The sequence below is a fragment of the Schistocerca serialis genome, chromosome 8, assembly GCF_023864345.2.
Source record: "Schistocerca serialis cubense isolate TAMUIC-IGC-003099 chromosome 8, iqSchSeri2.2, whole genome shotgun sequence".
In the NCBI taxonomy this organism is placed as follows: domain Eukaryota; kingdom Metazoa; phylum Arthropoda; class Insecta; order Orthoptera; family Acrididae; genus Schistocerca; species Schistocerca serialis.
This window is the reverse complement of record NC_064645.1, coordinates 482367051-482381625: the sequence shown is the minus strand read 5'-3', so window position 1 is coordinate 482381625 and position 14575 is coordinate 482367051. Positions and strand designations below refer to the sequence as shown.

The window sequence follows — 14575 nt, the reverse complement described above, 5'->3', positions numbered from 1 at the left end:
CTCTAACTAGAAGTCTGTAAATATATGTGTATACGAATTAGCTAATTTTTAATTGATCTAAACTTGTAAATACTTTGACATGTCCCATATCCTTGTAAAAAGAGATCTACGGATGAATAAAGCTACTACTACTACTACTACTTCGTTTCCAGCAAGTTTCGCTATGAATTCTCAACACGCGCATGCGCTTGCGCATGCGTGTCCACCTACGTAGTAATATCTTCGAAGACGTTTTTCTTTGTGTCAGTGTGTGTTCTGCTACCTGCTGTGGTTGTTTATGGATGTAGCCCGCTGCAGGCTTATAATTGTGTTTGTAGTTGTGTTGTGAGTTCAATGTTCGATTATGGAGGACAGCACAGAATCAGCAGCAGAAACGACAGTAGAGTCGGAGGATTCAGAACTCACCAAGGCACCGCATAGGGGTGAAGAGATTATGAAAGGGTTCCAGGTGTATCCTTTCAAGTGTTCCGTGCCACAGATGCATCTTTTGCTGCTTTTGTTGCTTCGTCTGCATGTTTATAATATGTCCGCCCTTACAGGAAAGTCGGTTGTTACACATAACGGAAAACTGTAACAGAAAGTGTTTTCTGTGTGTTATTTCAGGGGGGGTCGAGTATCACATAGCGGACCCACCTTTCCATTCTTCATTGTTTATTTACAATAAATGTGAATAAGAAGCATCAAACTACTCGCTGGCGTCTTGCCCATAATCCAACATACGTTTTTGAATTTACCTTGCAGTTTTTAGTTTTTATGACTAAAGTTGCGTTAAATGTGGCGCGAACGGGGACATTAGGCTACGCTACAGGTCAGTCTGTTACCACAACCAGTATTTGGTATCCACATTCGTCCATTTCGTTGCCTTCGCCAACTCTCAACCAGATTATGATGTTGCCACCTAACCTTGACATTGGACCATGCTACAGATTAGTCTGTCACCACAAACAAGATATCCGGGTGGCCTAAAATCACGCCCTAGCTGTTTTTAGATCATTCTCTGAGGGCCCTTGTCAAAGGAAAAAAGTTAGGCCTGTCAACTAACTACTCCTCTCCACTACAAGCAATACTCAGTGTTATAACGGTAGCTATCAGTACTGCTATACTGATGTGTGAGACTTGTGGACAAAGAATACACTGTATTAATCATTTACCTGTGTATTCAAGGCTGGAATTTGCACGTTTATAGCAAAAAGAAGTCTTATAATTTATGTGAGGTTTTATTGCTTAATTTCCATTAAAGAATAAAGTTTAGAAATCCATTTTGGTCCACTAAAAAGTTTTGAACTAGGCCTACATGGTGTAGCTAACAGAATACTAGTGATGACAATGTAGATTAAAATTATAAGGCCAGCACTTTACAGTTTACATGAACAGCCATGGTCTCTAGATGGAGAAGATTCATAAAATATTCTTTTGAGGTTGTGAATAACGCACTATCTGATTTCTTAAGTTTCACAGTCTAAAGCAGGACATTGGACTTCTCAAACCAAGTGAGGTGGCACAGTGGTTACCACACAGGATTTGCATTTCGGAGGATGATGGAACAATTCCGCAGTCAGCCAGCCAGATCCAAGTTTTCCGTGATTTCCCTAAATCTTTCCAGGCAAATGCCAGATTTGTTCCTTTGAAAGGGCATGAATGATTTCCTTCCCCATCTTTGTAACATTCTGAACTTGTACTCAATCTCTGATGACCATGAGGCATTAAACCCTAATTGTCCTTCATTACTCTACTCAGTATTTATAAAATCCAAATCAGGTCATAATGGTACTATCTTTTTTTTTTCTAAAATGTGTTCACAAAGTTGCATTGCTTACTGTAAGGAACTTTTCTTACATATATGCCAGTGGGGAAGTGAATATCTTTACTAAATGTCAGAGATGAAACATAGTGTGTGCTGTATATAGTGCTGATTTGAATTTTCGATTGTGTGTGATTTCTTGCTGCACTGGGTAATTTCCAAGAACGTTTGCCTATCAAAGCTGTGAGCTCCAAACGATAGATATCGAACTTGCAATTCTAATCGATCACGCTACTAGTGGCGGGCGTTATGAGCTGTGTTTACAGTGGTCACTACAGCAACAACAAAAGAAGAGTGTTGACTGATATGCTTGTAATTGCAAAGGAAATAACTTACCTCACTCATCACGTTCCACATCATAATGGCTACTGTACTGTGCGATTGATCGATGTAACACGCAACCAACTAATTGAACTACCATCGTCGACCCTGTTGTCGTGAGAAAGTCCATTTGATTTATATGCTGTAGGAAGCATTCCATTTTGGCCATAACCTCGGTTAGACTCTGCGTATGTCACGCAAAGATATGTGTAGTGTGTCACATGCATCAACTTTTCCTTGCAACCGCAAGTTATGGAAATACATATACTGAAACAAGTAGATTTGTTCTCTTCCTCCCTGACAACCTGCTCTTTTAATGGAAAATTTTACTAATTTCATCAGCCACTCAATGTTCTGTGTGTGCACAGTGGGAACACCAGAAGACATGAACATTACACAATGGTTCACAAACTCGTGGTTGAATCTTTGTGGTTTCATTGTGTTGTATGATTGAAAGCTGTCTTTAATCACTTTCCTACCGGGCAGTATAAGTGCTTTATCAAACTGACTAAAGTCACCTTGTCTCTGGAGAACACTCTTACCACAAAACACTTCCAGGGCTCTCGTTCTATACCACCAAATACCCAAATATATTCGACTTCATTCTTTGAAGGTTATCCTCTCTGGTTTTTCCTTCTTTGCTATGTGTGACTCGTCCATTCAACAACTTTATTTGGTCCACCGATTGGTACACTCTCGTTCGTCACTATTACATAACACACTTCTGTGCACAATCCAAAAAAGTCGCACACGGTATTTGTAGATAAGTCAGTTTCCAATGCTGTTGCTTGCAGAATGTAGTCCCTAATACAGCAAGATACAAGAATTATGCTGCTCTGGATCGATAATTTTGAATATGCCCTAGTCAAACCATGTATTCTTCCAGATAGTCATTCATGTACCACAGTTTCCACAATGAAGTTGTAAAAGGTATTTCACTATCAGAGCTCTTCTTACAAATTCTTACAGACTTTATCCCACTGCAGTCTACACAGTCCCCCATTTCGTCATCCAGTATGAGTCCATATTTTTGACAAAAATTCAAACAATTTTCTACTTTACATAAGCATGGAATTAGACATTTCCATATGAGACAATCGGCCAAAGAAACGTCTACCACCACAGACATCCCAATTCAATACAGACATTAATCATGTAGATTTCCCTAGCAACTCACAAATAATTTATCATAACACCAGCCACCACATTCATGTGACCGATTTACAACTGCACCTATTGTTTGGAGGCCGCAGCTTCAATAGGCGAACATTCTTGGAAATTATGCTGCATTGAAGCACATTATCCATTTTCAAATCAATCCATAAGTCGTGTTCTTTTCATTTTGTTACTCAAATACATAAATGGCTTTGATAAGAAGAAGAGCTTCCATGGGTAGCACTAGTTGTATGCTTCCCCAAGCGATATAACAGTATTTTCCAACTTGTTACAGACCCCAGGCTTGGGTTGGTATTTAAGGCTTGAATTTCCCTACCTACAACCATACTCTCAATTCCTCTGTGAACTGTGTGATAGAGGGTTTCTCCTGTTCTTTTGACATACAGAGCAGAAGAAGAATGGCTTCTTAAATGCCACTGTGAGCACTATGGTTAGTCTAGTCTTGTCTTTTCAGAGCCTACTGGATCTGAATGGAGGGGATTGTAGTACAGTCTGAGATTCATTCTGTAACATAGGTCTAGAAACTTTGTAAGTAAGAAAGCTGCCATCCATCTCCAACGACTGGCCAGTTCAGTTTTTTCAGCATCAGCATGATGCTTTCCCATGGATAACTGAAACCTTCGAGCATTCATGCTTTCCATAGTTTTATTGCTCCACTATTCTCTGGGAGTCCTAATTGGTATGGGTGCCACTCACTTGAATGGTATTATGGTATGGTCACATGAAAGGTTCATAAGCCTTTGTAGACTCACTGCATTTTCCCAGTACTCTGTCAAAGAACCGAAGTCTGCCCCTTTCTTTATGTACGATTGAGCCTATATGATCATTCTATTCCACTTCCCTACAGATTGCTACACCTAGATATTTCTGACCTGATTGACTCCAACTGTGCTTCTTTGATATTGTAAATATAGGATTTCTGAACATTCATTTGCACGACTTTGAAATATTTTCATGGTCTGTCTGAATATTGTTGCACCGTTTTTTTCAAATCGGACTTCACAATAGATAATTGCATAGTCTCCAAAATATCTGCGCTTACTATTATTGTTGCTTCCCAGGCGATTAATGTGAAAAATAAACAGGAGGGGCACACTTTAAGTTACTTCAACCTGTGTTGATGACTCTTCACCTGAGATAGCATAATGCATCCTCCCTCTCAAAATTCCTCAGTCCAGTCACAAATTTTGTTCACTACCTCCATATGATCATACTTTTGGTAATAAACATTGGTGTAGCACAAAGTCGGATGCTGTACAGAACTCAAGAAAAACTGCAACTACCAGATTGCTTTGATCAGTGGCTTGCTCGGCATCATGTGAGAAAAGTATGACTTGGGTTTTGCATGACTTGCTTTTGAAACCTATACTGGTTAACATGGAAAAAGTCATTCTGTTTAAGCTACCCTTTTTGAGGTTTGAGCTCAGAATGTGATCTAAGATTCTACAGATGAAGGATGTCAATGATATTTGGTGGTAGTCTGGTGGAACACTGCTGCTACACTTTTCTTCTCTAACAGATCTGCACTTCATCACCAACCAAAATGAAATTGCTGTAGTACACACTGCATAATTTTGTGGTGAAGAGATTTGCAGTACATAAACTGCCAGCTTGTGTAGAATTGATATGTAAGTGTTGAGAAACAAGCGTGAACAATTTTTCCCTTTGCATTCCTTGAATATCATATATTAATACCTGAAAGGGTAATGCATTTCACAGAACATTATCGTACAGGGCTGTGAGTATTCCTGGTATTGATCAGCATTTCTTCACTTCCAGGTTAATTTGGATCTGTTGTCAGGTTGTATAAGCTACAGACATTGTTTTAATGAGTTAAAAAATAAACACTGCGCCAGTTACATTTTTTCATGCATAGCACAACGTGTTTCAGGAACACAAACCTGTTCTCAAGTGCACACATTGTCATTGGTATCCCAGAACAACACACATCCAGGAAACTCATATGACACCAACGTAAATAGTTCCACTTGAAAATGGGAATAAATTCCTAAAAGTGGTGTATTCTGTGTGAAAAAATGTAACTGCCACAGTGTTTTCTGATTTATATGTTAATGACACGGTTTCAGGCTTTCAGAATACTTTGATTATTATGAATGAAATTAAGACATTATTTTAGTTGCAATAGCGTCCACAGTGACCACAATTTTTTTGTGTAATGACAGTCTCCACACTGGCTGTCATTGGTTGGAATAGTTTGTTCTGTCCATCTCTTCTGTGGCCTCTTTTTGTTTAGCAGGATTAAGGGAATTCCTTAACGGCTGTGCCGGCAAAACTTACTACATTGTCTTCGAAGAGAAATGTGGTATAGCCTATGGACAGTTTATTCCGCTTGGGCTTTAGCTGGTGAGAGATAAAAAGCTGGTCCTTGTTGTCTTCAGATTGAGCATTCTCGCTAAGAGAGTCAACCCCGACAGGAAAACAGTCAAGCCCAAGTCTCAAGGCCGGGTAAAGGGAGACGAACCCTGCACAGGATTTGTAACACAGACGAAGGACGATTTCACTATTGAGAATCTTGCGCTGCCTTACGCAGCACTACATTCGCGATAATGTATAGTTTCAGCCATGAAACAATTTTCAGGTGACCATCTGAAATACATGTTAGGTACACAATACTTAAAATGTAACACAACCATTAGTTGGTCAATCAGAAGAAGAAAAAGGACACTTGCTCAGTACAACTGTTTTCAGTGAAATTTTATGTGGAGATACCTTGAACATTGTGGGAGAATGTGGGCTACTTTAGAAAGTGTGTAGTACATGATGTTCATTGATTTGAAGAATATATTTTGAATTTTGGAAAAATATTTACTCTTTGACTTTTGAACTTTATAATATTTGTGAAAGTGCCTTTATTGGTTGATATGTTCTACAAAACATGATTCTACATAATGAATCAGCGCTTATACAATCCTCAACATGTTTAATCCGTACTTCCATGATAATATCATAAATGCAAAAGTAACTGTCTGTTGTGTTTTGCAGTTAAATAGGCTACTGAAAGAAAAAAGAAGGAAAAACAACTAACAGGATGAGGTAGGGAATGGAATATATTGTTTTAGATGAATGAACATAAACCATGTTAAAAACTATGAAATTTGTTGCATAATGTACATTTTGTACAGTGCAGTGTACAGCTACTTCAGTAACATGATGGATTGATGCGTGCTCCTGTCCACACCCGTCTGCATTGTGCATTGGGACGTTGGGGGGGGGGGGGGGGGGAGGCAGGGCACATCACGAGCTATGTTTACCCAAACAGGCAGATGTGAGGGCAGCTGATATTGCTTTTGCAATAGTTTACTTACTCACCATAACAAAGCTATTGGTATGTGAACAGAGCTACAGGTAACAGCTAGTTGTTTTAGATTTTGTATTTCACCTGTAATAAACCAAACATTTTCTTGAATATGGCTACATTACCAACACTGCAGTGTACTGGTAGATACTGAAGAAATGTATATTTTAACCCAGGAAATGATGGGTTATAATTCAGACAGTTTTTGACATTACGTGTGTGTTATCCTATGGTAGAAATACACACGTGTAGAAAATGGTTGTTGGTGATAACTTGGTATTACATGAATGTTTGTCACTATCCTTCACCTGTTTATTCTTAACAAATATATTCAGTAACTGGATGGTATTAAGAGATGCTGACACTGGAAAAATTCTGTGGCAAGGCTACCAAGATTTGTAAGTTACCCTTCACAAAAATTGGCAATTATGTGTTTATATACTTGGTTCTTTTGACCTCACATTGCATAATCTCTATTTATTATGTATGTATCATGTTCCAGATCAGTACCAGATGTCGAACATGAAGCACGAGTTCCAAAGAAGATCCTAAAGTGCCGAGCAGTCTCGAGAGAAATAAATTTTTCATCTGCAGAAGCAATGGAGAAGTTTAGATTAGAACAGAAAGTGCTATTTAAGGTCCGAAATAATACACTTGATATCCTTGAGCTAGTTGCATTTTTTTATTGTTCATGCAAAGGTAGTTGCACTTCTGTAGTAATATTAGTTGGGAGAACTGTTCACTCTTCTGAGTAAGAAGCCTATCCATGTCAGTTACAGAAGTGGGCTAAAGCAGCAGAAGAATTAAATGATTTTAATCACGGCTCTTTCAGGTTTCTGAACTGCACTGTAAAGAAGCATTAGATGATTTCAGTCATGACTCTCTTGGATTTCTGAGCTGCAGTGTAAAGATAAATAAAAGGTAGGGAAATGTGCTGGCAATACCAAAGGGAGGAATAAGTTGTTTGTAAATGGGACTTATGAAATATACAGATTATGGGACAAGAAATGACTGAAAAAATCAAGGTGTATTTAAATGTGCAAGCTTGAATTTCATCCACAACTACTTCCATTGCTTGTTTCCCAACTTGTTAATTTTTTCTGATACACACGTCGGATATAATAGAGAAAATCTACTTACCAAGTAAAAGCAGATGGAAAAACAGAGAAAAAGATAACTTCATCAATAAGATTAAGGATTGACTCTTCAAGCTTTCCTGTGGATGTGTTGTAAATGTCTTCACGGGTTTGCTGTCCGGCAGCAAACCCCTGAAGACTATTAACAAGATTAAGATTTCCTGAATTGATACTCTACAAGGCAGTCCATTCTGTGAAGCCTTGTTTCCACACAATCTAAAATAATTTTTCATCCACAGTAATCTAAGACATCCATAAAAATGTAGGATCCCAACAAAAGCTTTTAATATTAAGAAATATGTAAAGCTGACATGCTTTTCACTCATGATGTTTAACTAGTGTGCTTAAGAATGGAGAGTAACAAAAATCAGAGTGGAGAATATTGGTAAGTGCTAAAGGAAAAGAAATTAATAATTCGGTCATATGCCTTTGGCCAAGAATGGAACAGATTCAGTAGAACTTTGAATTGAGTTAAGGATAAGAAAAACAAAGATGTTAAGTAAGCGAGATTGGTAGATAACAGAATAGTGACTTTAAAATGGCACAGTAGTGTATTCTCTTATGCAGCAATTAATATTACGTGAAGGTACTGAACAAATGAAGACACCAGAGGTAAAGTGGCACATATGAAACAAGCTCTTTTACTATCAGATATGAAGAGAGTATGTGGGAAAAAGTTGCTGAAACTATAAATCTTGTGTACAATATCGTATGAAAGTGCATCATGGGATTACAAATAAAGAAATTAAAAGTGTTTGGTATGTGGTATTACAGAATACTACTGCACTAAAAATTTATTGAATGGACAAAACATAAGGTGACAGGTCTTGAGAAAACCATAAGTTGAGAAAGAAGTCCAAAGGAAACCATTCCCAAAAGGAGAATTTCAAATTTCCTTGCATGAGATATACAATTATCATATGTTCGCCACATACCTAACTAATGAGGCAGCGTGTTATTTCAGGCAGCTCTTATAGATAGCATAATGAGTCTTCTTCAGTACATTTTATAGGGGGCATAAACCTAGCATTCCACAGTTTTTCACTATTGTGTTCACTTTCATCTTGTGTTGTATAAATAAATAACCATCAATATTGCATTCATTGAGATAAAACTATTTTTTGCTGCTGGCAGTACATTTATCACAGTGAAGTGTACAAGAAAGACAACAGAAGTAATGAGAAAAAAGCTTAGCTTTAATTATTGATTGGTCTATTGCTACAGTTTCTGAGGTTTTCCAGCTGTGAATAGTGCAAGGTATATTTTTGAATTATCAGATGGGGTTATGGTTCCATTTTTACTGACAGAATTTTTGCGGTTGATATAGAGCACATTGTATTATCAGATCATAATCAATTTTGAGATGAATGAAAATAAAATCATATAGAATATTCTACAATTAATTTCATAAATTTGTCAATTGCAGGGACGATGCCTAGAAGAATGGTTTTTTGAGTTTGGATATGTTATCCCGAATTCTACCAATACATGGCAGTCTATGTTTGAAGCAGCTCCTGAGTCACAGATGATGCCTGCTAACGTGCTGAAGTGAGTGCTGCGATCAGTGTTTATAATATTGTAACATAGGTTTTATCGAAGCTGTTGACTTGAAAAGTGAATCTTTGTCTTATGTTTCAGCAGTACTGTTATGCGAGGAACAATAATTGCCCTCTCCCTCCTCAAGAACTCTGTCACGATATTGGTAGATGAGATGTATGCCACAAAAGGAACCGTTTCCTTGATAATTATTGAATGTTCTATACTGGCAAGTAGCATGGGCCCCTGAACACTAGTGATCATATAGATGCTCCACCACTGAGGTTCCTGTTTTCTGTTGGTGATTTTAAGCCTATAACAGAATGCCCTCTCCGTATCTTGGTAGCTGTACACAGTTCTGGATGATAAGTTTTGTTTGGATACTTTGCGACTTCGTTTTGCTGCATTCAACTTCCCTTTATGTCTTATTGCTCATCAGCATTGGCAACACAGTGTTTTCCTCAGTACGTATTCTATAAATAAAATTTCAAATTGTTGTAGTCACACTGAGAAAGAGAGCGTGGAGATACTCACAGAGAACGACAGTGAGGACAAATTATTTGATGTTGACGTTAGCTATAATTCTCCCATAAATTCTAAAAGCAACAGTCCCAAGGCATGTAACATCTACTTAAGCAGATTTAGCACGGCAGTCTTTTGTTTCGACAAGAGATTTAATTGATAATCCAAAGAATCTGAAAGTGACACCATCTTTCAGAATTGGCTATGAAAATTGTACCAAACACTACTGAAGAAAAAGCCATCTGTACGTCTCTGCAGATTTTATTACAACTGTAACTTCACAGGGAAGCTGCAAGCCAGAAACTAATTTTTACACCTACAGTAATATACATCTCTCCAGTGACAAAATTTCAAGTGACAGAGGGAGACATCATATAAAACACTCTAGAATTCAGCACAGGATGAGGCAGGCACTGGTGTAATCCCAGCACAGGAAAAACCTTAGCCACAGGCTACTTAGTGCAGGTTTACTCACTAGGCAATAATGATGCAGCAATCAGTGTGTTATGTAGCAGCAGCCAGTGGTTTAACATAGTAATGGATAACAGGGCATCGTGGAATCTTTCATAATGGAATAGTTGCCCACATAGCAAACATCTACGTATCTCAACTAGAACAGTAAATGGTACTAATCTCTGCAGCACAAATGGAGACATTTACCAACAATCTATAACTGGATATGTAATCTGTGAGCTACAGTGCAGGTTGTGATTGAGATTGCACAGTGCACCAGAATTATCCCATTCTTCCTATCCCATTCTGAATGGTACACAGGAAGAAATACAGACACCTTTTTACATAATTCCAAATTTCTCTAACTTTTCTCCATGCCTTGCTCATTACATGGGACTTTTTGGAGGAATCAGCGAGTTTTTGGGCTCGTCTTTGAACATGGTCTCTCAGAATTTTGTGAGTAAGGCCCTCTATGATACACAAGTCCTTTTTGTTTTGTACAATTTCTCTGTGACCTGCAGTAAATTATTGCTTTAAGCAGGGGCAGTTGTTCTGTATATTCAACACAGAATTTAACAGGCATCCAGTCCAATGGACTTCTCTTAAAGATAAATGTTAGCTGATTTCCCGTTCAGTTATCGCTTATTTGTATGCAAGTCATTTTCCTGTCTGTGTGATGGCCAGAGCAGAAACTGCATTCTGCTCTGCTTTGTTTTGGAAAACAGAATTTAGTATTTTATTACCTTCACTAACATTGTGATCAGTGAGCATGTGAACACATCACTTTATTTCACTGATGGATTTTACACAGCACCAAAACTATTTAGTGTTCTTTGACAATCTGGAGATACGACCTCTCTTATGATGTTACGGAACACTTCTTGCATAGCTACCCTTATGTCCGTGTTAACTTCATGCAGCTTTTGCTTGTCAGAAAGAATTTATGAAATTTATCTTGCATAATTTCATATTGACCAATGATAATTCCTTCTTCTTGTATTCCCTCAGCCGGTCGGTGTGGCCGAGTGGTTCTAGGCGCTTCAGTCTGGAACCGCGCGACCGCTACGGTCACAGGTTCGAATACTCGGGCATGGATGTGTGTGCTGTTCTTAGGTTAGTTAGGTTTAAGTAGTTCTAAGTTCTAGGGGACTGATGACCTCAGATGTTAATTCGCATAGTGCTCAGAGCCATTTTTTTGTATTCCCTCAGTCTTTTTTTCTCTTTTTTTAAACTTTTCTTTATAGTGTCTTCTCCACACCTCGAGCACTGCTGCTTTCTCTGACACTAACTTATCCCATTCCTAATTGTCTTTGTTTGCTTCTTGTATTTCCCTCTTAGTGGTTTTGTGGTTTTCCAGAAGCTGTTTGTGTTGTTCCCCCTTGCTCTGCCCTCAACTATGTTTCCAAATTCCTCCGAAGATTTCTTTTTAGATTCCTTCACCATGCATTTCACTTCATTACTTCTTACCCTACACTCTAGCCTGTTGTTTCCCATATGAGATGCAATATATCTTTTCCAACATTCCTTCATATTACTTCACCACCTGCTTCACATCCTCACTCCATCAACTTATTCTTTTCTTCCTTGTCTCTACTATGTTCCTACATACGTCTTTTGCTGACTGTACTAGTACCGACTACAGTTTAATCCATGTGATACTAATAACCTCATCCACATTAGTTCTACTTTGCAGCCTTGTCAACAATTCTGCATACTGAGTCGTCCTCTCTTCCTTCTGAAATGCCTTCAGTTTAATCAATTTTAATTTTGGGGACATATAAAGTAATCAGTAATGTTTTTAGCATTTCTGCTTTCAGCTTTGTGGGTAATGCTATGCACTTGTTTGTGGGGGAAAAGGAGTATCTTGGTAACAGTTCGTTTTCCTAGCAGAATTCTATTATACACCTGTGACTATTGTTTCGAGTTTTCTCTGCACCACCACAAGTGCTCTTGCTCCCATGTGCTATTATTTTGTCCTGACCCATTCTACCACTGAAGTCTCCTGTTAGTATGTGGTGTCCTCTGCCAATCTCTTTGTCCACAACTCATTGTAGTTGTGCATAGAATTCATCTTTATCTGTTGTTGTTGTGGTCGTCATTCCAGAGACTGGTTTGATGCAGCTCTCAATGCTACTCTATCGTGTGCAAGCCTCTTCATCAATGAGTAACTGCTGCAGCCCACATCCTTGTGAATCTGCTTAGTGTATTGATCACTAGGTCTCCCTCCAAGATTTTTACCCTCCACACTTCCCTCCAATACTTGATGCCTCAGAACATGCCCTACCAACCGATCCCTTCTTCTGGTCAAGTTGTGCTACAAATTCCTCTTCTCACCACTTCTATTCAGTACCTCCTCATTAGTTATGTGATCTAGCCATCTAATCTTCAGCATTCTTTTACAGCACCACATTTCGAAAGCTTCTATTCTCTTCTTAGCTAAACTATTTATCATTCATGTTTCACTTCCATAGATAGCTGCACTCCACACAAATACTTTCAGAAAAGACTTCCTGACACTTAAATCTATACTTGATGTCAATAACCTTCTCTTCTTCAGAAACAATTTCCTTGCCATTGCCAGTCTACATTTTATATCCTCTCTACTTTGACCATCATCAGTTATTTTGCTGCCGAAATAGCAAAACTCATCTACTACTTTAAGTGTCTCCTTTTGTAATCTAATTCCCTCAGCATCACCTGATTTAATTCGACTGCATTCCATTATCCTCATTTTGCTTTTGTTGATGTTCATCTTATATCCTTCTTTCAAGACACTGTCCATTCCATTCAACTACTCTTCCAGGTCCTTTGCTGTGTCTGACAGAATTACAATGTCGTCAGCAAACCTCAAAGTTTTATTTCTTCACCATGGATTTTAATTCCTACTCCAAATTTTACTTTTGTTTCCTTTACTGCTTGCTCGAGATAGAGATTGAATAACATCGGGGATAGGCTTCAACCCTGTTTCAGTCCGTTCCCAACCACTGCTTCCCTCTCATGCCCCTTGACTCGTATAACAGCCATCTGGTTTCTGTACAAATTGTAAATAGCCTTTCACTCCCTGTATTTGATTCCTACCACCTTCAGAATTTGAAAGAGAGTATTCCATCCAAGATTGTCAATAGCTTTCTCTAAGTCAACAAATGCTGGAAACGTAGGTTTGCCTTTCCTGAATCTATCTTCTAAGATAAGTTGTAGGGTCAGTATTTCCTCAAGTGTTCCAACATTTCTACGGAATTCAGGCTGATCTTCCCTGAGGACGCTTCTACCAGTTTTTCAATTCGTCTGTAAAGTATTCATGTTAGTATTTTGCAGCCTTGATTTATTAAACTGATAGTTTGGTAATTTTCACACCTGTCAACACCTACTTTTTTTGGGATTAGAATTATTATATTCTTCTTGAAGTCTGAGGGTATTTCACCTGTCTCATACATCTTGCTCACCAGATGGTAGAGTTTTGTCATGGCTGGCTCTCCCAAGGTTATCAGTAGTAGTTCTAATGGAATGTTGTCTACTCCCGGGGCCTTGCTTCGACTGAGGTCTTCCAGTGCTCTGCCAAATTCTTCACGCTGTATCGTATCTTCCATTTCATCTTCATCTACGTCCTCTTACATTTCCTTAATATGGCCCTCAAGTACATTGCCATTTTATAGACCCTCAATATACTCCTTCCACCTTTCTGCTTTCCCTTCTTTGCTTGGAACTGGTTTTCCATCTGAGCACTTGATAGTCAGACAGGTGGTTCTCTTTTCTCTAAAGGTCTCTTTAATTTTCCTGTAGGCAGTATCTATCCTAGCCTTAGTGATACATGCCTCTACATCCTTACATTTGTCCTCTAACCATCCCTGCTTAGCCATTTTGCTCTTCCTGTCGGTCTCGTTTTTGAGACGTTTTTATTCCTTTTTGCCTTTTCATTTACTGCGTTTTTATATTTTCTCGGTTCATCAATGAAATTTAATATATCTTCTGTAACCCAATGATTTCTACTAGCCCTCAATTTTTTACCTACTTGATCCTCTGCTGCCTTCACTATTTCATCTCTCAAAGCTACCCATTCTTCTTCTGCTGTATTTCTTCTCCCCATTCTTGTCAATCGTTCCATAATGCTCTCTCTGAAACTCTCTACAACCTCTGATTCTTTCAGTTTATCCAGGTCCCATCTCCTTAAATTCCCACCTTTTTGCAGTTTCTTCAGTGTTAATCTACAGTTCATAACCAATAAATTGTGGTCAGAGTCCACATCTGCTCCTGGAAATGTCTTACTTTTTAAAACCTGGTTCCTAAATCTCTGTCTAACCATTGTATAATCTATCT

General features: G+C 38.4%; 1 protein-coding gene across 1 annotated transcript in view; it reads left to right on the top strand.

Annotated features, from left to right (window-relative positions):
• Positions 1–216: 216 nt before the first annotated feature.
• Positions 217–14575, top strand: part of LOC126416198 (retinal rod rhodopsin-sensitive cGMP 3',5'-cyclic phosphodiesterase subunit delta) — a 36009-nt gene continuing 21650 nt past the window's right edge. Inside the window, exons 1-4 of the mRNA XM_050083789.1 lie at positions 217–450; positions 6950–7012; positions 7117–7252; positions 9177–9298. Of these exons, the coding sequence (XP_049939746.1) occupies positions 344–450; positions 6950–7012; positions 7117–7252; positions 9177–9298 (428 nt within the window). The 5' untranslated portion in view covers positions 217–343. The remainder of the gene's footprint in view (positions 451–6949; positions 7013–7116; positions 7253–9176; positions 9299–14575) is intronic.